We start from the raw sequence: 23,515 nt of genomic DNA, 5'->3' as shown, positions 1-23,515 counted from the left end.
GATGCCCATGCTCTTTAAGAATATCACGTTGCTTTGGAGTTACAGGTCTGTCACCCAGCCACCAAAAAAAAGAAAAAACAACAACAACAACAAAAGAATATCACGTTGCTTGTCTATGAAGGTTCCATAAGCCTCTGTGTACACCTCTATTATAAATACTTAGCCAACTGTGTTGTGACTATAGTCTACATGTCTTTAGCTCCCAGTATTTCACATTTCCTTTTTTCTAGGGCGGGAGCCACAACTTACTCACATCTGTTTTGGCTAGCATGGCCTATAGCGGGAGCTGAATACGTTTTTATTTTTATTATTGAATGAACTCAAAAGAAAGGGTCTTTTCTGCTGATCTTACTTTTTACTAAGCACCCCCAAAGGAAGGGATTTTTGTTCCTTTCCTTACCCAGCAACAAGAAACCAGAGAGGTCTTTGAAATTGGGCTCTAATTATGCTGCTTACTCTACTAGGTATAAAGCAGTTACCACCATGAGACTAAAGCTCTCCACTTTAATTTTAATTTTATGAAATGGCAAAAGTGTTGCAAAGGATTTCTCTGGAGACTTGTAATTTAGGACTTGAGCAGATAGAGGAGAACCAGTTAAACCTGCAGGAGGTGAGCCCAACAAACAAGCCCCTTGGTGTCCTATTCTCCACCTGCTCCTTTGTTTCTGGTATATGCCTCTTAATTTGTTTTCATCGCTTTGTTGTCATTCTAGGTCAGTGAAGTAGACTGCTAATAACTTGGTATTAATAATGTCTTCATATGGGTACTGCATCTTGGTGGGAGCTCAGAGAATTGTGCTTTGGGGATGTCATGAAGTGTGATGGGCAGCCCAGTGCCTTCTGCAACCCAGAGGTGTAATTGGTTCAGAGGAAATACATCTTTGAGGCTAATATTACCTGTCTTTCTTCAATTCCCTATATAAATATGTTTGGAGATATTACATTGATGATTGGAAGCTGTCAGGATACCATGCCCAATGATGTGGTTAAAGGACATTAGGCAATCTTTCTCAAATACTGAGAAGCCATTCCGATTAACCTGTTCAATAATAACTTTGAAGGCAATATATTCATAAGCATATATTTATCTCCAGCCAAGTAATTAAAATGCCAATCTTCTCTATAATTTCAGAAATCTCAGCCTCCTTAAAAAGCCCTCCAGAGCCTTGCCATCATTACTCAGGTAGGAAGCATGTGCGCATTGACATGTCAGCCGAGCTAAACGTCTGTGATTCTGCAGTTGCAAACAGAAATATTGATGAATCACAAAGTATTGATAGGACTCCCAACTTGAAAGGCTGCTGTTCACTCTCATGAGAAGAACATTCAGATTTCTTACCTTGCCATTTACTTGGGAAAACAAGTTGTTAGGATTTAAGAGAATGTGGGATTAAAAACAAAACAAAACAAAATATGTACCGGGGGCGCCTGGGTGGCTGAGTTGGTTAAGCGACTGCCTTCGGCTCAGGTCATGACCCTGGAGTCCTGGGATCGAGTCCCGCATCGGGCTCCCTGCTCGGCGGAGGGTCTGCTTCTCCCTCTGACCCGCCCCCCCCTCATGTGCGTGCGCTCTCTGTCTCTCATTCTCTTTCTCTCAAATAAATAAATAAAATCTTAAAAAAAAAAAAAAAAAGCATGCTCGGGCAAGTTCCAAATGGTGAAGAAGGGTGACCTTGAGGTCTCAAAATTCCTTACAAGCCCAAAGCCAGAGCTCTCCATATTTTGGATTGGGGCCTGAAACGAGTTCTTTGAAGGAGGATTTTATACCCTCACTGGCCCTCAGCGAACATAACCACTGAATGAATGCCAGCCCCATCGAGTAAATTCAACAAAGACATCTTACAAAGATGTTATGAAACAAGATGTCGAGGGTCTTGACTCTCATAAGCAACATTGCTTCACAGTGCTTCAGTTGTCTTTCTTTCCGAGTGGGAATCATCGTATTTGCCCTTCCTGAGGAACAATCTGCCAAAGGGCTAGCTGGGAATTAAGAGGGAAACACTTTGAAATGCAAAGCAATAGGACAACCAACTGGACTTGTGCCACTGGTTGGTCTTTTGTGTGTCATCACTCTCAGCCTTGGAGAGATGAGACGTGGGCGAGGTCTTTTACACAGTCTAAAGCTCAGCACCCGAGTACGAGTTTAGTGGTGTGACACTTACCATTATTATCAGCTCAAGGTCATGTTGTCAGGGCCCAGTAATAGACTGTCTTTTCCTAAATTCTCCCCTGTAGCGAACAGTGTTTCAGTGGATTCCAGACTCTGCTTTCCAGGCCCTTATAACTGGGTCTTTCAGCTCAGCAGTAATCCAATATTTTGACTCCAGCTGTCAACTTTAGAAAGTCTGGTGAAAAATACTGTAACTCATATTGACTCTGATCTGTTAGGATACGGCTCTCAACAGGAAAATGCAGATCACTTGCTTCTAATTAAAATTGGCCTTCAGTTCTCTCCGGGAAAAGAAGGTGAACGGTGCAAAGTCAACAGTAGATGTCCCCACAGTCCACTGTGCATTAGATTTGCTCTGGGAAAGAAAAACCAGAGAAATGAAGATCACAGAACGCTCTTGAAAAGGAAGTTCCACATATGTATGGATTAGTCTGTGATTTGGTATTCAGGAGAGGGGGGTGATAGCCCCACTCAGACCATGTTATGTAATCTCATATAATTTCTAAGACCAGGGCATAGCCTTCCTGTTTAAGGCATAGTTGATTTTAAAAGCTGGATTGTGGAAAATATTTTTGATAAAGGCAAAAATGGGGGGTCTTTGAAATGAAATATTTTAGCATTATATGAACAGGCTGATGTGGGGGAGGCTTTCTGTAAGTCCAAGCCACTGATGCATACTTAAAATAGTAAATCTGTTTTTGTTTGCAGCCATTGAAAGGAACAATTTAATGAGGCTTTCTCAGACTATACCATTTACACCAATCCAACTGTTTGGTGAGTGTGCCATTTCTACCTTCTTGAGGCTGTGCCAGGGAAGAGGCATACATCTGAGCAAAATCAAAGGAGGAGAAACCATGTTGCATCATTTTAGCTGAAATTTTTGTTTTGCCAGTGATTGCAGTCTAGTGCGATTAATTTTCTAAAATGGAAACTCTTGTTAGCTGTCCAGCCAGCATCGAGGGTCAAAATCTAATACTGTGGGGATGGGACCTATAATGAGCAGCAGTTGGGAAAAAAGCAATAATGTTGCACCTGGCATTCACTGATTTAGGGCTGGAAGTAAGTAGGAAAGAAAAGAACCAACCAACCATGTGTAATAAACACAGAGGAAAGCGATAAATGTCAATACAGTAAAAACTAACAGGCATCTGAAAAGAAATGCTTTGTATATTGTTTTCAGTTTGTTTCATGTAAACTAATTGCTCTTAGCTCAGATAGTAAATGTCGTTTTTAAAGGCTGGAGTAGTAAAGAAAAACAAGCTCGCATTAAGCCAAGGCTTCCAGAGTCTCTCTGTCCAGCCAACTGACAATATAACAAGGGTCCCCACTCTGTCCTAGATCTTAATTCTCTTCACACGGGGACAAATCAGGGGGCTCCCGATCGTGGATGCAAATGCCTTCTCCTTCCTCACGGCTCCATGGCTGGTTTTGCAACTAAGGAGCTGTGCTGTAAATCGTCTAAGTATTTAGAACTCTGAAGAGACCTTCAGTGGCATTTATCTGGGCACGAAGAATAAATATGTGAAAATTTGTTACTAAGAATTACCTAGACATGTTCTTTTCAATTCAGTGCAAGAGTGAGCAAATAGATTCCTTTCTTGGTGAACCAGTATAGTGTTAGCCAAAAAAAAAAGAAAAGAAAGAAAGAAAAAGAAAAGCATTTGAAACAGAGGTGTAAGGAGAAAATCAAACAGAGACTGGACAGAAGTTGTGTATAGAATATGTTGCTTCTGTTATGAAGCATTAAACACTGTAGTAGGTGGAATCTAGGCTTGAATTGTTCCCTGTTCAAGAGCCTAAACATGGAAACTGCCTAGCAGTTAAAGAGCATTTTGTGTGTAAAATCTTTTAAGTGGGATTGAGTTTGTATCTGAAGTTCTAGTTCATGTTAGCCAAATTCACATATTTAATCTTTCCAACAACCCAATGAGGTGAGCGTTATTTTCACTTTCATTTTACTGATCAGGAAAGTGAGGCTTTAAGTAACTTGTCCAAGGGCACAAAGGAGGGAGGGAGAGGCTCTGGGGTATGACCGTGGTGCTAACTCCAGTTGTGTTAAACCGTGAATTCTCAGTGGGGGTAATATCACCCCCAAGGAAGCAGAAACATCTTTTTCTGTATAAAGCAAAAATATATGTATATACTGTATGTACATGCTGTGTGTATATATACACATACAGTACATGTAGATACATATGGTATATTTTTGGTATTAAAATGTCATATAGAAGGGAGAATTAGGAGGGGCGCCTGGGTGGCTCAGTGGGTTGAGCGTCTGCCTTTGGCTCAGGTCATGATCCAGGGTCCTGGGATCGAGCCTCACGTTGGGCTCCCTGCTCAGCGGGAGGCCTGCTTCTCCCTCTCCTCCCTGCTCGTGTTCTCTCTTGCTCTCTCTGTCTCTCTCAAGTAAATAAACAAAATCTTTAAAAAAAAAAAAAGGGGGAATTAGGGAAAAAAAAGTCTAATAAGTCTTGTAAAGGGGATGATAATGAAAACACGGGGTTAAACTATCTCTTTGGAAGTATTTGTCTTTAACAAAGGAATCATAACCCCACTACTTTGATTTTGCTTTTGTCTAGTTACAATTTATAATAAGAACAACTTAATTCTTAGATATCATTTGATGCTTAGTCCCTTTTCCCCTCTCCCGCCCGCTCCTTTACTGGACAATAACATGGCCAATGTCCAGGCCTTTATTCTGTACTTGTCTGTGTCCAGGTGAAATTCTATTCTCTTCTGATCATTTGGGAAGCTGAACTGATTCTGAGCTGTTACTTCGGACGCTGGAACATGTCACAGGCATGAGATGTCCTTGAACTTCTCATCCGTACTTCTTTTTGCAGCGGGAGAAGAAGTAACTGTCTACAGGCTGGAGGAGAGTTCCCCTTTGAACCTGGATAAGAGCATGTCTTCTTGGTCCCAGCGAGGGAGAGCTGCAATGATCCAGGTGCTGTCCCGCGAGGAGATGGATGGCGGGCTCCGGAAAGCCATGAAAGTCATCAGCACCTGGTCTGAGGGTGACGTTCTCAAGCCGGGGCAGGTTTTCATCATGAAGTCCTTTCTTCCTGAGGTTGTGAAGTCATGGCACAAAATCTTCCGGGAGAGTACTGTGCTTCACCTTTGCCTCAGGGTAAGTCTGAGACCCAGAGCCCAGAGGGCTAGGTCAAAGAAAGCAGTTCTGGCTACATCCTGGTGGGAGGCCTTTTTTTTTTTTTTTTTTTTTTTAACCCGGAGGATAGCCTTTCTGTTCCGGACGTGGTGGTATTTCCTTATTTTTGTTTTGTAGAGTTTTGCTTTTGGAGTGGAGTGTGGTGGGAGCTGAATGAGGCTAAAAACCACACTGGGGAGGCCTCTAGTGCTTCTGTGTCATTGATTAGCCTGCCTATGATAACAGACCAATATTTTTATCATTGCTCCCTATTTTGTAGGAAATTCAACAACAAAGAGCTGCTCAAAAACTGATGTATACCTTCAACCAAGTGAAACCACAAACCATTCTGTACACGCCAAGGTGAGTATAGGGAGTATGGGTACCCTGGCCCTTCATTTTAAGTACAAATTTCTCTCAATTTCTTCTCAGGCCTGTTAGTCATGAGAAATGCCAGAGCCATGGGGAAGTTCCCCACGATCTTAGTTTTGGGTTCTTCCTTCTCTAGTTCTGGAGACTGGTGAGAAGAGAGTTAGATGTCCCAGGAATATCTTGGCTTAAACACTGAACTTGTGTGAGTGGAAAAGAGAAGTTCAGGCAGAGGCCATGACTGACTTCTCAGTTATGTGAAATGGGCAGACCCTAGATGTAGTTACTAACGTCCAGGAACGTTACAGAAGAAAAACATTTCTCTTGGAAGCACAGTTTTTTCTCCTGTTATCCTAGCGAAATAAGGAACTTTCTAAGAATGAACTCTTGTTACTTTGGCTTGAGTGTCTCAAGACTCTTGCATTCATTTAGCAAGATAGATCATAATCTGGTGCTGGGGATTATGGTAAAGTTTTATTGTTTCAGTTACAGGGAACTTTATAGAGCACAGCAAGAAAAGTTGAGTCCCGTACTCATAAAGGAGTTGGAAGGTTTCTTCAAAGAGGAGGGAGGTGGGTTAAGTGTGGGGAAAACTCCCAATCCTTGCATTCTGTCCCTGCCTTAGAAAGGCAGGGCATGTGCATTGAGGCTTCATTGGGCCAGAGTTAGATGTTCTCCTCTGCTGCTGACTGGTAATGTAAGTCTCACCTTTGCTGCCTTGTGGGGACTCAGTGGCCTCCTTTTCCCCCTCACAGGTTCCTGGAAGTTTTCTTAATCTACTGCCATTCGGCCAACCAATGGTTGACCATTGAGAAGTACATGACGGGAGAGTTCCGGAAGTACAACAACAACAATGGTGATGAAATTGCCCCCAGCAACACCTTGGAGAAGCTGATGTTGGCTTTCTCTCACTGGACCTATGAGTATACCCGGGGAGAGCTGCTGGTTTTAGATTTGCAAGGTAACTGATAGCACCAGCGTGACTGATACAAGCATGAGGCACAGTTCAGGAACCATTGACCAGGAATGGTTTGTCCATGTCGTTGTCCCCCACATCTGACCCTGGTTCTTCTTTGCCCAAAGCCATAGTTAAGGTCTTCCAGTGGAGATATTCCCCAAGAGTGTGTGCTTTTTTTTTTTTAATTTGATAACTGAAAGATGGTATCCGTTTTCTGAATTTATTTATTATTTGTGAAACTGTCCAAAGTGTGAGGAACCAGACAGGTGTCCCAAGAAATCTTGGGAGAACCAGGATGGGTAATATATGCAGTTGCTCTACCTGGTTTTGAAGGGAGGTGAGGCCATTTATTTCAGAGACATTGTGCAGTGATGATCATGAGCACCTACTATGTTGTTTCCCTCTTTGCGCAAGAAAAAAATATAGGCAGATGATTAGCTGCCTAAAATTTAAATACATCTAAAACTTTGATCTAAATGGGGAATTAGTTTTTTTTTTTAATTTATTAGAGAGAGAGAGAGCATGTATGCAGCAGGGAGGGGCAGAGAGAGAGAGAGAGAGAGAGAGAGAGAGAGAGAAACTCTAAGCAGATTCAGCACTGAGCATAGAGCCCCATGTGGGGTTTGATCTCAAGACTCTGAGATCAAGAGCTGAGGCAAAAACCAAGAGTCGGTTTCCCAAACGACTGTGCCACCCAGGTGCCCCTAAATGGGGAATGATTTTTGTACCAAATTTTCTAGTTTTATGGCTTTACCTTGAACTTATGTTCATAATAACACTTACGCATGAATTTATACACATAGGAAAGTGTTAATTCTGGGCATCTTTCATTGTTTTGAGCTCAGTGCTTTGGCAGTCTATAGTTTAGCTTGCTCTCTTTGCTGTGTACCCTGATATGACAGTTCACAAAAGTACAAAACTCCGCCTGAGAGAGGTGACACAGTACACTCATATTTAGTGGGAGCCTTTGATCAGTGCATCTCCCCACTATCAACACCTCACATGTGACTTATAATCCTGCAGCACAAAACAGAGTATCTCTAGCAGGCTTTCCTTGCAGACACAGAACGAAATATGTATTCAGGTCAAAGTTTAGTCCTTGCGCTCACTGACTGGGGCTTTGGTTTGAAATAAGGGATTTAGTCTAGGAACTTTCACAGGAGTTATCTCATTTAATCCCACAAGTAGCACCTCAAGGTAGATATTATGGGGACTTTAGGCCCAGAAAATTTAAATAACTTGCCCAAGGTTGCACAGTTACTGAAGAGGGAGCCAGGATGTAAACGGACCATCCATGTTCTTTCCTTCTCACCGTACTGTCTTTTATTTCTTTATGAGTTTCATAGGACATAACCGTGTTATGGTTCAGATTGGGCATATTCCTTGTCCTCTCTGACTTTCCCACCTCTCCCGTCCTGGGATTCTGTACCGAAAGCCAGGCTGGGAGGCTGGGCACAGCTGAGATACATAATCCTGAGGCATTGTGAGAAATGTCCAGTAAATTCTGATTGAAATTTATGCCATGTGTTCAAGGATGTGTATAGACTTTTTAAACTACACAAAAGTCTCTCTGTCTTTTCAGATCTGTGCTATTCACAGAGTTGAGTTATATTTCTAACCCTCAAACACAATATTTAGGGAAGCAATATAAACAAAGTTAAAACAGTCAGCATGATTCAGCTTTTAAACCAGCAAGTACATGATCCATGTAAGCTCAGCATGCTGATGCCCACGGCGTCTGCTTTTGTAGCTCATGTTGGGGAGAGGTTGATTGTTTTCATCTGTATTCGAGTGTCTGCACTTTGAGTTTTGGGTGGAGTTGTTTAAAAAGCAAAAACAGAAACAAACAAACAAAAAACAACCAAAGAAAAACTTTAAGGAATTAATGATGACTCTTTAGTGTGTTTTGTATTCCACTTGAATAGGTTTTTGTTTAATGATGTTTATGTTTGGGGATTTTTATGTCTCTGAGTAATCCAGAGTGACATTAAACAGAACAAATGCTGCGTTGATAGTCTTGGGGGGAAAATGGAATTAACTTTATTCTTTTACTGGGCAATTATGTGAATTGCAGAAATAGGCCACTCCAAAGAAACTATGTCAAAACACTGACCTTCAAAGCAGAAGAGAGTGGGCCTCATAGAATGAGCATGAAGAAATTGAGATACTTCCTGGAGAGTTCTGGCCAATTGATGAGGCCTGAATTTATGGAAGAAGATGAATCCTATGATCGTAACTATGAGCAGTTACATGACTACAACTACTAGCTAACGCTTACCAAGTACTTATTTTCTATCAGGCACTTGGGTAAAAACTCAATGCATTATGATATTTAATCCAAACTGAGTTGGAAAGGAAACATGGGGAGCATATATGTATTCTTAAAATACTGTAATGGTTTTTGGTTCAGTTTTGCAATTAATCAATTAGTCTTTCCAGTCTTTGGAGAGATGATCTACATTATTCAGGTGGTAGGGAGTGGGGACCGAGAGGCCTGGTAGCAGCAGTTTTGGAGGAAGAGGCCTGGAGTTGCAGTGCTGGGGTCTGACTCCTGGCTCCACCATGAATTAGCTGTGTGACTGGGGGGCAACCACCCAGAGTCCCACTTCCCTCATTTGTAATTGGGGAAGTAATACTATGCACTCAACTCCTTGTTAATCCCTCATATTAAGGAGCTGGAATGAGGCAAGTTCTTGCCCCATAGTAAGCCCTCCGTAATGTTGGTTATTGTTGTCATTAGTATTAATCTCCATGTGGCTCTTGAACATGGCAGTGATTCTTCACCAGCTTGTTGTGCCTCCTGATTGCTTTAAGGGAAAAGAGGAATGAGAAGCACTCTGGCAGTTTTTCTTTTTCTTCTCCTTTCTGCTGTCTTCCAAGGGAGTGCGAACCATTAACCCGGGAACTGCCATACCTGTGGGCCTGGAAGCTGAACTCTAAGGAAAGGCTTGACCAATTTCTGCTCACTTGTAATTTATACTGTAGTTTTCTACTTTCTTTCCATGTAGAAATCCCACATGTGAGGGCCTGCATCATCATCATTACATGTGAAATCCAACATTTGATTCCCAGCAACGGCAATGAAAAACAATTACCCTTCAAATCATGGTGGTCTAGAGCATTCTCTCTCTCTCTCTCTTTTTTTTTTTTTAGAGGGAGAGACAGAGGCTGGGGGGAGGGCCAAGGGAGAAGGAGAGAGAGAATCCCAAGCAAGCTCTATGCCCAGTCCGGAGTCCTTGTGGGGCTCAAGCTCACGACCCTGAGATCATGACCTGAGCCGAAATCAAGAGTCAGACGCTTAACCGACTGAGCCACCCAGGCGCCCCTAGAGCATTCTTTTTTTAAAAGCTCGTTATATTTTTCAAAGAACTTTGGAGATAGTAGATTTTTTTTATTCAACAAAGCACTTTGCAGAATAAGTCAGCATTCCCATCAACACTATCAACATGAATTCTGCTGCTACAAAGAAGGTAACTTATTTCCACAGATTTAGAGGTTCACGGATGTATCCCAGGGTGGTTGGGATCAGAACGTTTGTGTCTGAGTTTCTCGCAAGGGCATGCAGCATACACCCGCACATGGCATTTACCTTACTAACGTCGGTAAACAGGTGTGATTGGGAATTTTGGATGTTGAAATGCATAGTTCTCTTCCATATTTTCTCTCTCTCTCTAGAATGTTCCTTCTGCCGTTGGAGGGCCCCAAAATATGTATTTAGTAGTTACGCTTTGAATCGTCAGATTGGGTTTAGGGATATAAAGGTTTTTGGAGACTCTACCCTCATTCTTTTAGAGAGATTTATTCATTAGGGAAATGAGATCATCAGAACATGATTTAACCAGTGGTAAGAAAATAGAATTTTATTTCAGAAGAGGTCTTGATAGAATAAAGATATTAAAGATAGCAGTTGACATTTTTTTAGCTTCGTCTGGGTCAGACACTTTGCTAAGCAGCTTGTATGTAATAGTTCATTTAATCCTCAGTAAGCATATAAGATAAGGCCCATTATTATTCACACTTTCATTGAGAACCCTGGGATTCAGAGAGATTAGAGAAGGTGTCCAGGTCACATAACTAGAAGGTGACGGAGACATGAGTGGGACCTTTTGACTCCTGCCTATCTAACAGGCAACAAGATTTAAAGTAAACTGGAGCTGATGTGATTTTGATCAGACTTTTTCTCCCCTGTAAACTTCCTTTTCCCCAACTGATATGACCTCTTTGGGTACTATGCATATTCCCAGCTTAAATTTACAGTTTCCATAGCCACCAGCCGAAAGCTTTCATCGTTGCTGGGAAGTCCAGGCTTTAAGTTAGGTCTGAGCTTGAGCATGAAAAGGATTTTTAGCCTCTGTAGTCCCTCTGCTGATGGTCCTCGGACTATCTTCCTGTCTGGTTTTCTGTTTATTTACTACATCATTAGAAAAGTGGAGTCAGTCGAGGCTGTTCCTTCTTGTGTCTGTAATGAGAAAAGTATAAAGAGCCCAGTCTCTTCCTGTGACTTTTTCTTTAAAAAGAATAAAGCCTGAGCCAATCACATTTGACACACCTCCCCTCGAGCCTTACTTTTCCTTTCCGCCATACAAAATCTGTGTACGAAGATTGTAAGCCAGAGGCTCTTAAAGAAAGAGAATTCAGAGGGTTTGTGAACTTCGGTGAGAAAACAAATTACACCGTTTTCACTAACCTACAACTGAAACTCATCATTTCCTTCGATTATAGGGGAGACCACAAACCACAGAGGCATTAGCAGTACCCATGACTGTTTGCAATAGCAGTTACTGATATTAACATCGCACATTATGGTGCTGGCAGATACGGCAAAACACTGTTTATGTGTATCACTTGATGTTATGGTAGTTACACACTTGCACTACGTTCTGTTAATGTGTTAACAAAGAAGCACATGTATTGCGGTACAACTAAAATATTTTGATGACTGTATTTCAGTATCACTGGTTTCCTTTGTCATCTTATGTATTTAAATTATGCATTTTTAAAACATTATTCTGAGAAGGGGGTCCCTTCTTTTCCCCGGACAAGCAAAGAGGGTCCTGACACAAACATGGTTGAAAACCCCTACACTAAACAGGTTATTTTTCTAAGGAAGTCAGGTTCTTGGGGGAAGGGTCTATAAACTACAAGGATTACATTTTCTTTCTTTCTTTCTTTTTTTTTTTTTAAAGATTTTATTTATTTATTTGAGAGAGAGAGAATGAGAGAGAGCACATGAGAGGGGGGAGGGTCAGAGGGAGAAGCAGACTCCCTGCCGAGCAGGGAGCCCGATGCGGGACTCGATCCGGGGACTCCAGGATCATGACCCGAGCCGAAGGCAGTCGCTTAACCAACTGAGCCACCCAGGCGCCCCAAGGATTACATTTTCTTATGAAAGGTTTAGCATATGGTAAAACGAGCATGGCAAAAAAAAAAAAATTCTTTTTAAAATAGCGGTTAGAAAACATGAATATTTTTTACCGAATAGAAATACATAATAAAGCTCTACATTTCAATAAGATTGTTAAAAAAGATTTTATTTATTTATTTATTTATTTGAGAGCGAGAGCAAGCACGAGCAGGGGGGAGGGGCAGAGGGAGAGGGAGCAGGGAGCCTGATGTGGGGCTCGATCCCAGGACCCTGGGATCATGACCTGAGCCGAAGGCAGATGCTTAACCGACTGAGCCACGCAGGCGCCCCTTTCATATGATTTTTAAATCATTTTCCCGCAAGGTTGCTCTCTTCCAAGCAAAGAGAACCAGTGCAGACTAGAGGCCGATCTCCGAAGGGGCTGGGGTACGCCCAAATGGTGCGTGTCCGTCCGATCAGCCTGCCTGTACACGTTAGAGCTGACGGAAAACGGCTCCTCCCCACTTGCATTTTATAACAGAGATTCACTCTGGGTGTCGATTGCTATTTCGATCGGTGTCGGCGCTAAATTCCACTCCTGCTGTCCTTTTACGCTTGGGTGTCCGTTTTTGAAAAACTAAATGTAATGGAAGAAAAACATTCGTTCAGGAAAGTGCACATGGCAGAAGCATACCTCTCAAGGAATTTTCACAACTAAACACGTGTGTAACCAGCATCCAGATCAAGAATCTGGGTTTATAGGCTACTGTTGATAAATGCCGTATGTGTATATATATATATATATATATATATATATATATAGTATCTGATGGGTGTCTTTGATGGAGGAGAGGTTGTACCTGCAGAACCTCGCAGCCCCTTGTGCCTTGCTGGGCACTGGTGGACTCCACCTGCGGAGCTCATGGCCTCATGGGAGGGACACAAGCTTTGGCTCAGCGCGCATCCTCTTATCACTCGTGAACTGTGCAGCCTCTGACAAAAAGCTGCTTAATCTTCTTGAACATCAATGTACTCAGCAAAACGAGGATATGAGGATGCTAATACTTTCCCTTTAGAGTTGCTGAGAATTACAGAGAATATAATTAGAATGTCTAGTATAGACAAATGGTAAATGAATGATGGATGCTACTCTCAGTAACTGTGAACACACCAATAAAGCGTTCATTTGTGGCCTCGAAGTTTATTACAGCATAGCAGAGGGGGTTGCAGGAGACAGTGAATTTACTAAAATTTTCAAGCACACCTGGGTAATTTTTATGGTACGTTGAATTTACATAATGTCGAATTTATTACAGGGTGAATGTAAGTTTAAAGAAAGAAATTAAGAATTGGTTATTATTTTCTCGAATTTCTGAGGAGATGAAATCCCCATTTGCTAAAAGCATTTCATTTTTTCTTTGGAGGTGTTGGAGAAAATTTGACTGATCCATCTGTTATAAAACCTGAAGACAAACAGTAAGTTGATTTATGATGTTATCATTTAGAAAATTGCATTTAACACATTGTATATGTTTTTTTTTTAAGATTTTATTTATTTATTTGACAGAGAGAGACAGAGAGGAGAACACAAGCAGGGGGAGTGGGAGAGGGAGAAGCAGGCTTCTTGCCGAGCAGGGAGCCCAATGGGGGGCTCGATCCCAGGACCCTGGGATCATGACCTGAGCCGAAGGCAGACACTTAAGGACTGAGCCACCCAGGCGCCCCTGGATATGGTTTTTTAAAAAATTTAAACATTTATATTTCTTGCCTAGATCCCAGGAAGATTTTGAGATAGCTTATATTTACATATAAGCTGGATATCTGTATTGGATGTCATATTATATATCTATATCCAATACAATAAGATTTTTTTAAAATGCATAGATTAGGAAATGGGGGCAAAAAGACCATATGGAAATAAAATAAGATGAAATTTGGAGTTAATACACGTAAATGGAAAGTATAAAGACCAATGCAGTAACTCAGATTTTGTTGCAAATTTAACTCTGAGTTTTCTGGTGGCCCAAGCAAACGGGAAAGATGGGTAAGCTCAGCTTCTGTAGGCTTTGACAGGAAAACAATTAATGTCAAAGGAGGAGCCCAGCTTCCCTTGTTGTCCTCCCAATGGAGTCACTGCGTCTTATCACGGGCAGGGTCTTCCATCACGTGCCTATAAAACAAAAGGCCTAAAGTGTGCCAGTCAGTAACAGCAAACCTACACGAGGCCAGAACAACGGGGATTACGTATGAAGCATCAGATCATCTGACTTAATTCAGGGATGCAGTTTAAATTATATAGAAGAATGAGTCGTCTGCCTGTCCTTTGAATTCCCATGGGCATTTGATCCCATACAGAGGCTTTTGGGAAAACTTGGCAGCGGAAGGTCTGAGGTTGTATTCTTCTGTTGAAGGTGGAGGGCAAAGTAGTGGTGGGGCCGATTAAGGACTGACCAATATGGCAGACGACAGTGGTTCTCAAACATAAGCCAGGGAGCTTGTTAAACCACAGATTGCTATGTTCGTGATTCAGTGGGTTTGGGGTGAGGTCAAATAAGGTAACAAGCTCCCAGATGATTCTGATGCTGCTGGTCTGGAGACCACACTTTGAGAACTGCTAGCATATGGTATTTTTACTTCTCAGTTGTCGTACGTGTGTGCACTTGGCCCCTGGGTTGTAGAAAAAAAAAATATATATATATATATAAGAAATTACATATGTGGGCAATGTTCATATAATAACATCTGAAAATTTTACTTCTCACCCACAGCACTCATATTGTAAACATTCATGCTTTAATGCTCTTCTTTTCGTCAATGATTTACTCTAAATATCTTCTCATCTGTAGACATCTATGCAGAGAGGTCCATCTAAAAGTATATTAGCTATCTCTTTGGACTAGGTGAGTTAGAGAAGGTAAAGGTGACCCATAATGCCCCTATGCATCCAACTTCTATGGTATTTGAGCGTGGACTTCATGTTGTAACCCTTAGGGTACAGATAAAGGCTTTATTTATTTTTTTTTATTTTAGCAGAGCTAAAGTGTAATTTTTAGCTAAGGATATTATTTCTTCAATAGCCCTGTGTGCCCAAGGGTTTGTAGTAGGAAACTTGTACTATAAGTACTTCCTTCACAATTTTGCAGTGAAAAATGTTTTGCATATAGAATGAACCAAGTTTATGTATACTATGTCATCTATTACATTTTGACCTTGGTATGTATCATTTAATATGATCTGAATATTTCCAACTTTTAGAATTCTAAGATTACATTTTCACACATGACAGTGGAGTATTTAATTGCGTTCTGTAGCGCAGTGGGTCTCAATTTCCATTAAGGTCACCTAGGAAACTAAAAAAAGAAAAAGAAAAAGAAACAAACGCTTCTGAGAATGAAGTATCCAATCAGAACTTCTGAGGATGGGGCCCTGATGTTTGTATTTTTGGAGAAGTTCCCCCATGTGATTCTGCTGGGCAACCAAGGATGGGAACCTCTTGCCTTAGGGCAAACTTGACTGTTTATGACTTGAAGATAGGAACTTTGGAGACTGATAGGATGGCATCACTGGAGCCTGCCTGGTTTTGTGGGGTCACCTAATTTGGGGTGCTGTTGGTCTTCCTGGTGAAGATAACTTTTCATCGGATGAACCTTTGCTACCCAAAGCACGGGCCACAGACCCGTCACAGCAGCACCACCCGGGAGACTGTCCGCCATGCAAACTCTCAAGACCCTCCCTAGACCTACTGAATCAGAATCTGAACTGTGACAAGATCCGCAGGTGATCTGGTGTCAACGGAAGTTTGCAAAGTGCCCGTTTAAGCAAGTGCTTTCCCGTATTTGCTTTCCCCTTCACAACCACACTGGGAGTAGGCCTCTTCCATCCCCGTTCCCAAAGGACAAAACTGAACCTCAGTGGAGATGGTTAACTTGCCTACGAGGACAAAGGGTCACCGAAAGGGAAGAATCCTCTACCAAAGGAGAAGAGTGTTTTGGGGTACAGATTCTGATATTATCTGTGGTGCCTGTTGTCCCCCATCCTTCCCCACACTTGTGCATGTGAAGACATGGTCATCCGGCTTCTCCCCCGAACCCTGTCTGGCCGCGCACTGCGCTTCCTCGGGTCACTGGGCCTCGGTAGAGGTGGCCTCAGTGACGGGCAGTCTGGGGCGGTTTTCCACTTACTGCCTTGCTGGATGGGGGCCTGTGGCAAGTACAAAATGATGGTGATGGTGATTACATGTTCCTTAGGAAATCTGTGTATACTTGGCACTAATTGGCGTTCCCTCCCTCGTGGAACCAAGCTACCACTGCTTTTCCTGTGCTGTGGAAAATCTGGAAAACAGCTTGTTGTTGTTGTTGTTGTTGCTTTTCACTTGGCTATCTGAGACTGCAAGTCTGTAGCGTGCCATAGGACTGTAGATGCAACAGATCCCAATGAAAGTTTCCATGACCCCCTCCCCCTCTCCCCTGCACTGGGAGTGGTCACGCCCCTCATATAGACATTGTAGAGAAACTTTGATTCTTTTGTGTTAACCTTTGCAGAGCTCACAGGGAAATCATTTAGCTCACAGCTTTTATCTGAGAATCAGGGGTACATCTCTAAGTTGGGGGTGATTTCCTGCTTTCCAGGGAGGGAAGAAATGGCAGGTGGAATACAGGAGTGAAGTAATCCAACGGGGTCACGCTAGAGAGAATATAAAAAGAATGCTTCCATTTGAATGACTGAAACAACACCTTATTTTTCACTCAGTTGGCATCATAAGAGTTCTGGTACTAAATAGCGAGTGGTTCTACTTTTTTTTTTTGCCACATTTGGTTTCATCTTATTGAAGAGGTTCCTTAGCAGATGCACTGCAAAAGAGGAGTAGTTAACAAGAGGCAGCTTATGCAGCCAGGTAGATCCCAGCTGAGCCACACTTTGTAAGGGCGATTGAGTGACCAGGAAAGTTAATCCTGGGTGTCTGTTCACGTTGTCCTCCCAAGAGATTTCCTCCACCTACTCGGCCTCGGAGCAACAAGGCAATCCGAGAGCAAACTGACATCAGCCCTCATTCCGAGCTTGGCACATCTTCAGAGTGGTACTGTTGTTCTGCCAAAAGGAAGTGGAAATTGAGATAAATGTTTCAATACTCAGATGGAAAAAAAAGTCCATTTTTACACCACGTCCCTTTTGAAAAACCACATTCCTTAGAAGCGAAGTTTATTGTTTCCTTTTGTGATCGTTTGCTTTTCTTTTTTCTTAAGTCGTGGTTTTTAAGAGTGGTAATTGAGTTCAGATTTTAGAATGTGCTGTTTCCGCTCTGCATGTCATTAAACTATTAGCTTTCATAAAGTTTCTCTGGAAGTGTTTCTGGTGTACTCTGTTCCGTGGTGTGTAGAGTGTCCGCCCGAGGAGACCGTTGTGCGTGATCTGATCACGGATGAACATCCTCGAATCCGCTAGGGAATCTATCGTGTTGTGGAGTATTCAAAATGTGCCGAAGATATGCTGGTTCTGTTTATAATCTTGTCACTTACACTTCCCATATGTAGTTTACTTCCACAGTCACTGTCTCCTAGTGGTCTTGTCTTTCCACAAAGAAGGAGCCGTTTGCAGGATAAAAACCAACTGTTGAAAGAGCTGTGAGTACTAGAAGTAGGGTTGTGACAGCACTTTCTGAGGACATCATTTATTCTCTGCAAAGTATTTGGGTTTGAAACAAGGTATATGAACCTTTTCAGAAGGTGTGTTCCGACAGCAAGTTTCTTTTACGTCTTCCCTCACCTTTCGGGGACGAGAGTAGAAAGAACATTTGGTGAGGAATGTCATTCTCTCACCCCATATGCAGTGAAAAGGGTCTCACTGTATTTTGTTTTACTGTGGTACATAGAAAATTCACTCTTCTATCAGATTAGCGTTGAAATGAGTTTCACAGCAGGTCTTGGAGTTGGGTACAAAGATTGAAGTGCATTTGAATTTTAAATTTGCAAACCTAACATTGTTGCTTCCCCAAACTGCTCTGTTCTTTGTTGGCTCCTTCAGATTTACTGGGTTACTATGGGATACTGTTCGGTATCTCAGAGAATCCCAGTTGAGCTCCTTTTCCTTCGCTGTGATCTCATTGATATTCTGATATTTCCTCTAGATCAAGAGGAATGGTGTTTGGACCAGCCAATTTAGGGGAAGATGCAATTAGAAACTTCATTGCAAAACATCGTTGCAACTCCTGCTGCCGGAAGCTCAAACTCCCGGGTATGCCCCCACACAATTCTGTTTCTCTCTAAGTAAATCTCTCCTAGAACAACATCCATTGTAACCTGGGATAGAGTCGAAAATCTCAATCACATTTTTATCTCATTCACAGTCGAGGCCTGACTTTCTGACTGCAAATTTTTCAAGTCTCTGAAGGGATTAAAAGGACGGGGATTTACTTCAGGTTCTGCCAAAATGTGATAAAACAACATTGGGCCCAATCCTTGTCACAGTCTCTCCAAGGGGAAAGGTTTACCGACTTCACTGGGGTAAAATTGAACTGAGGCAGGTCTCCCCCACCCCTCCCACTCTGAGTCCTGTGTGGTGTCCACAGGGTTTCAATTCTCACTTACTCATTGGACACTTGGGACCGTGGAGTCTCTAGGGAGACGACAGCCGTCAGTTCAAGTCATGCTTTTCACTACAGAAGCCTGCCACATTAAACATACATTGCAATGTGTATTTTAAAAAAAAAATCTGATTTGACAACATCGCACACTTTCTCCGAAACTGATATAGTCACCGCGGACAAATGTTCTTAGCATAAGAGCAAGCAGCTAGAGGTCTGTGTCCCCCAGACTGGCAGTCCCAGCTCTGTTGAATTCTTTTCTTTTATTCCAGAAGGGATGCTTCATGTCTGTCCCTGCTCGTTCACTATTTTTCTTAGGTCATACCAAACTTGTCCTTAGACTGGAATCTCACGTGTTTTAAGCTGAGTAGCCCTTCCTGCCTTAGAATAAAGGATCATGCCCCGGATCAGAAATTAGTAAAAGATCAGCATCCATGGTAACTTGGGCTGGAGTAGGTGTAAATGTACAACAGAGAAGGGCAATTTCTAATCCTGTTGGAGGTAGAGGTAGGAGGTTGAGAAGCTCTTGTGAGCATAGCATAGCCAAAGACGGGGATGGGGAGCAGGCTTCTAGTTCCAGTGGGAGTTAGCCCATCAGCCAGGAGTGGCAGAGGGGGTGCGGGTGGGGGTGGGGGGATCAGACTGGAGCAGCAGAGTGGGGGACTATCCCTCTCGTCTTGCAGCGGCTCAGAACTCTGTCTCACAGATACGTGGCCGACTTGGGCAGAGAGATCAGTCCCCAGCACGCTGGCCACGCTGCCCAATGGCGTCCTCTCTGGAAGACACAGGGACTGTATCTGATCAGCCGGGAGAACAGGAGACGGGAGGTGTAACTCAGTGCTTCCATCCTTGAGCCCAAGTTAGCTCTTCTGCATGATGAAGGTTGAGATCTTTTATTTATTTATTTATTTTTAACCCATGATGGTGGGTTTTGAGTAACTCAGTATCCTCCATTTGTAGGCTTGATTTTTGTTTCCAACACTTTAATTAACACATTTAAGTGGAAATAAGGAATATCCTCACTTATTCAGACATTTGGTAATATGAATATTAAAAAAAGCTTAGGAAAACAACTGCAGGTGATTTTTCTTTGCTCTTGATTATGCTTTATCTCTCTTTTTTACTTTTTTATTTTTATTATTTTTAAAAAATTTTATTTATTTATTTGACAGAGAGAGACACAGCAAGAGAGGGAACACAAGCAGGGGGAGTGGGAGAGGGGGAAGCAGGCTTCCCAATGAGCAGGGAGCCCGATGTGGGACTCGATCTCAGGACCCTGGGATCATGACCTGAGCCGAAGGCAGACGCCTAACCGACTGAGCCACCCAGGTGTCCCCTCCCTTTCTTTTTTTAAAGGAAAGGTGGTTTAGAAGAGTGTATAAGAGCATGGAATCCAGAGCCAGATAGATTGAGCTCATGTCCCAGTAACGCTTTTTACTAGCTATGTGACCTTCAGCCTTGATTTTTCTTACCCATAAACTGAGTATAATAGCACGTAGCTCATAAAATTGATGTGAGGAGTGAAGCAACCTATGGATATGTTCAATAAATGTTGGTTATCAGTAAACTGTAATATGTATTAGTTTTATATCCAGATAACCCCCTTATAACATTAAAAAGTAATATAAGGAATACATATTCAAGGTTAACAAGCTTAATCAATACAGCACTAAATGATAAACATAAAAAGCCCACCCTCCTCCATCAGCTTCTCCCCAAAGGTTATACCCCCATCAGTGTTCTCGTTGGATAATTTCCTTTTCAAATGGAAGAAGGAGGCTTTAGGGGGCATAGGATCCGGGAACTGGATGAAACCTTCCTCGGCACTACTCCAAACCTGAGGGACAACTTTGTTGCAGAACACTGACCCCTGAAATCTCGCATCCACCTTTTTGGCTGAATTCCTTGATCCTGTGCAATGAAAACGCCCTGTTTCCAGGTTGGCCTCACTTACCTCCAGCCAAGTATGCATTATAGGGCACTGCATATGGGAATCCAGCCGTCAAACCTTCCTCCACCCCTGCCCCGACAGCCGCACTGGGCAGTTAGAGTGACACGAGGACTCTGGGGTAGGGGTTAGTCTGGACACGGTGGAGGGTTCAAGTTTCACGTATCTGCCACCTGAGGAAGCAGGGTCCTTTCTGAGCACTTGGCCAGACCTAACATTCAATTTATCTGTGTGAACTCTACCTTCTTGAGGATCCCCTGTAACCGTCCTCCTTGTTTTCCTTGCAGATTTAAAAAGAAATGACTATTCTCCTGGAAGGATAAATTCCACTTTGGGACTTGATAGCAAAATAGAACCAGCCGAGGGGCGTCCAGCAAGGGAAAGGGGTCGTAATTCTCCAGAAGACCTCACCCGCCTGTAAAAAAGGAAGGAGAAGCCAGAGGGCGCCAACTCTTCCCCTCCTTTCCGGGAACTCTGGTAACAGAGATTGATTGGAGTACCATAGGTGACAGCAGAGCCTCTGTCAGGATGGCCTGACCGCGCGCCCTCCCTGAGACACGTCTCTGAGCCTCGCGTCTCGCCTTGCCGAAGGACCTCACTGGTGTTGGATGAACGGGTTCTCCCAGATACCGACTTGTGTGTGTGTTTGTCCTCCCGTAGTTGGGGAGGAGGACATTGAGACGAGCCAGCTGGGAATACTGTTCCCTCATACCTCATTGCTTTAGCTGGTTGCTTAGAACCCTTGGAGCAGGATGGTGGGCACTGAAGAACCAGGGAGATTAATTTAATTTATGTTCTCACTGTGTGCACTGACTCGAGCCCCCACTGCTGTTCATTACCTCACCCACGTATTGTGTTTATGTATGTACGTGTGTATGAATAAGGCATTTGACTTCCTCCTTCCCCAAGGTGCAGGGCTTTGAATAGCAACAACAAGGAAAACAACGGAATGGGGTGTCTTTGCACAGATTGGAGCACCCTCCTGCCTGGTCTCACCAGTGAAAAAGTTAGTATCCTGGTGAAATCTAGATGGATTTGAGGTTTTGTCAGCGAACCACATGATGCCTGGACATTTCAGTTTTCTCCGAAAGAAAGGAAAAGGGAAATCTAAAGCAAATGCTCCTGCATCCTTTTTAAATTCTTTTTCTTAAAGGGGACCAAAGGATAATGTGGAACTAGGAGTTGCCACGAAATATTTTCCCTTCCCTTAAGCTCAGGGGTACCATCAGTTAGAGTTGACTAAGCCAACCTCTAAAACAGGACTCCCCTTTCCAAAGCTGTGTATATAATATTACAGGCTAAGTTACTCTGTCGGGTCCTCTGGGGGCAAGATGGGGTTTCTGACTGGAAATGTGCTTCGAAGGTGTTTGCTTCGTTCCAGTGCAGAGGGCTGGTGGCTTAAAAGAGTGCCCTGGTGAGCATTTTGAGGGTGGCCTGAAAACATGTAATCAGCTTCCAAGGCCCAAAGGAAGGCTCCCAGGACGCCTCACCGCCCAGAACCTTTGGGGGACCAGCCATCTCTCTTGTGCACTGGTCAGGGTCACCCCACCTCAGAACAAGCATAAACTTTTCACGCAAGGAGGGAATGGAGGGCTTGAAAAATGTCAACTCCCCTTTGTCTTTAGCCCTTACATGAGCTGGTTTGCTTTTTCACTGACATGCCTGCATTTCTAGATTATACTTCAGGGGAAATGTGGCCCAGGCACATAGGGCTGCAGAGCCACAGATTTAATTTGCCAAGGGTTGCGTCTGGTTCTTGTGTGAGTTGCAAAGGACTAATTTATACCCCTTGTACTTTGGCTTGGGTTGCGGTGGGCAGGAAATTTGGGTGATTTCTTGATTGGCAATGGGATAAAATGTTAATGCTTTTTTCAGGGCTTAACTGCTTTATCCTATTCTGCAAGTCAATAAGGGATCTCTTGGTACTTCGGTGCTGTGTTGAACTGTGGAAAGAGGCAGTTTTCCTGTCCAGGAGCCAAACTAAAGGCATTAATTGATTGGTCAAATATTTGTTACTTGGCCTGGAACTTGAAAACAAATGCGTTTTGACTTCAAATTTCTGTGTTGTGCTTCTTTCTTCCTTTCTTCCTCTTCTTTCCTTTTCCTTCTTTTCTTTCAGAAAAATCACCAGAATAATATATTAAAAAGATGAAGTGCTGGGCAAAGATCCCTGTGGGATTGCTTGTAAGCAAATACCGATGTGACAGTCATGACTTTTGAGTGATTCATGACCACAGACGGGTGGGTATTCATTCATTCATTCGGTCAGTTTTATTCGCAGAGTTTTACCAAAGTGCTTTCTCTGTACTGTGTGAGTGATGAGGATGCAATGAACAAAGCATTTCTTTGCCCTTAAAAAACCTTTATGTCTCGTGTTTCTTTCTGATTTTTTTTTTTCCCCTCTTGGGTACCAACTTTGGATTTCTGGTTTATACTAAAAAAAACTGACTTCTGGGAGAACGTTGGATCCAGTGATATGTCCCATGCTTCATCTGCCTGTGGGCAGTAGGTTCCGACTGGGATAAGAGAATTAGGGCAAATAAGAAGACCTAGCTAGGGCTGATTTTAGGAACCACTCAGGAAAAATGAGCTGTATAATCCTTGCATGAGCACAAAGCCCCTCTCACAGATGGAATCTGACTCGGGGGATAGGAGAAGCAGCTGGGTTCGCAGGAGCCCTTCCTGAGGGCGTTCCTCTCAATGAGGCTGTCTGTTCCTGGAGTGACTTCTGCCCCATGACATCTGAAAGCCCCTGACAGCTCTGGGGAATGAGATCAGATATAGTTTTGGGTGTTTCTCACCCTGTTATTATTTTCTGTGGCTTTGCAAAACAAGTTCTAGGTGATTAAGACTTCCCAAACAACCATTTACTGGATGTTTAAAAAATAATTTCATTTTTTTGGTGGCGGTTGTTTGTTAACTGTTTTCGAGGAGACGGACCACTGAGGTTCTAGAAGTCATGACACAGATGCCCCAGTCATAGTTTGTTGTCTTTCTC

General features: G+C 42.8%; 1 protein-coding gene across 1 annotated transcript in view; it reads left to right on the top strand.

The window, feature by feature from the left end:
* TRPM6 (transient receptor potential cation channel subfamily M member 6) overlaps positions 1-20,938 on the top strand; it is a 166,838-nt gene extending 145,900 nt beyond the window's left edge. The window contains exons 32-39 of the mRNA XM_021694318.1: positions 1,133-1,183; positions 2,879-2,944; positions 5,014-5,300; positions 5,599-5,681; positions 6,443-6,648; positions 13,414-13,465; positions 18,114-18,220; positions 20,805-20,938. Of these exons, the coding sequence (XP_021549993.1) occupies positions 1,133-1,183; positions 2,879-2,944; positions 5,014-5,300; positions 5,599-5,681; positions 6,443-6,648; positions 13,414-13,465; positions 18,114-18,220; positions 20,805-20,938 (986 nt within the window). The remainder of the gene's footprint in view (positions 1-1,132; positions 1,184-2,878; positions 2,945-5,013; positions 5,301-5,598; positions 5,682-6,442; positions 6,649-13,413; positions 13,466-18,113; positions 18,221-20,804) is intronic.
* The last annotated feature ends 2,577 nt before the right edge of the window (positions 20,939-23,515 follow it).

This window comes from Neomonachus schauinslandi, chromosome 13, assembly GCF_002201575.2.
Source record: "Neomonachus schauinslandi chromosome 13, ASM220157v2, whole genome shotgun sequence".
Classification (NCBI taxonomy): Eukaryota; Metazoa; Chordata; class Mammalia; order Carnivora; family Phocidae; genus Neomonachus; species Neomonachus schauinslandi.
The sequence above is the reverse complement of the archived record's forward strand: the minus strand, read 5'-3'. Positions and strand labels throughout refer to the sequence as shown.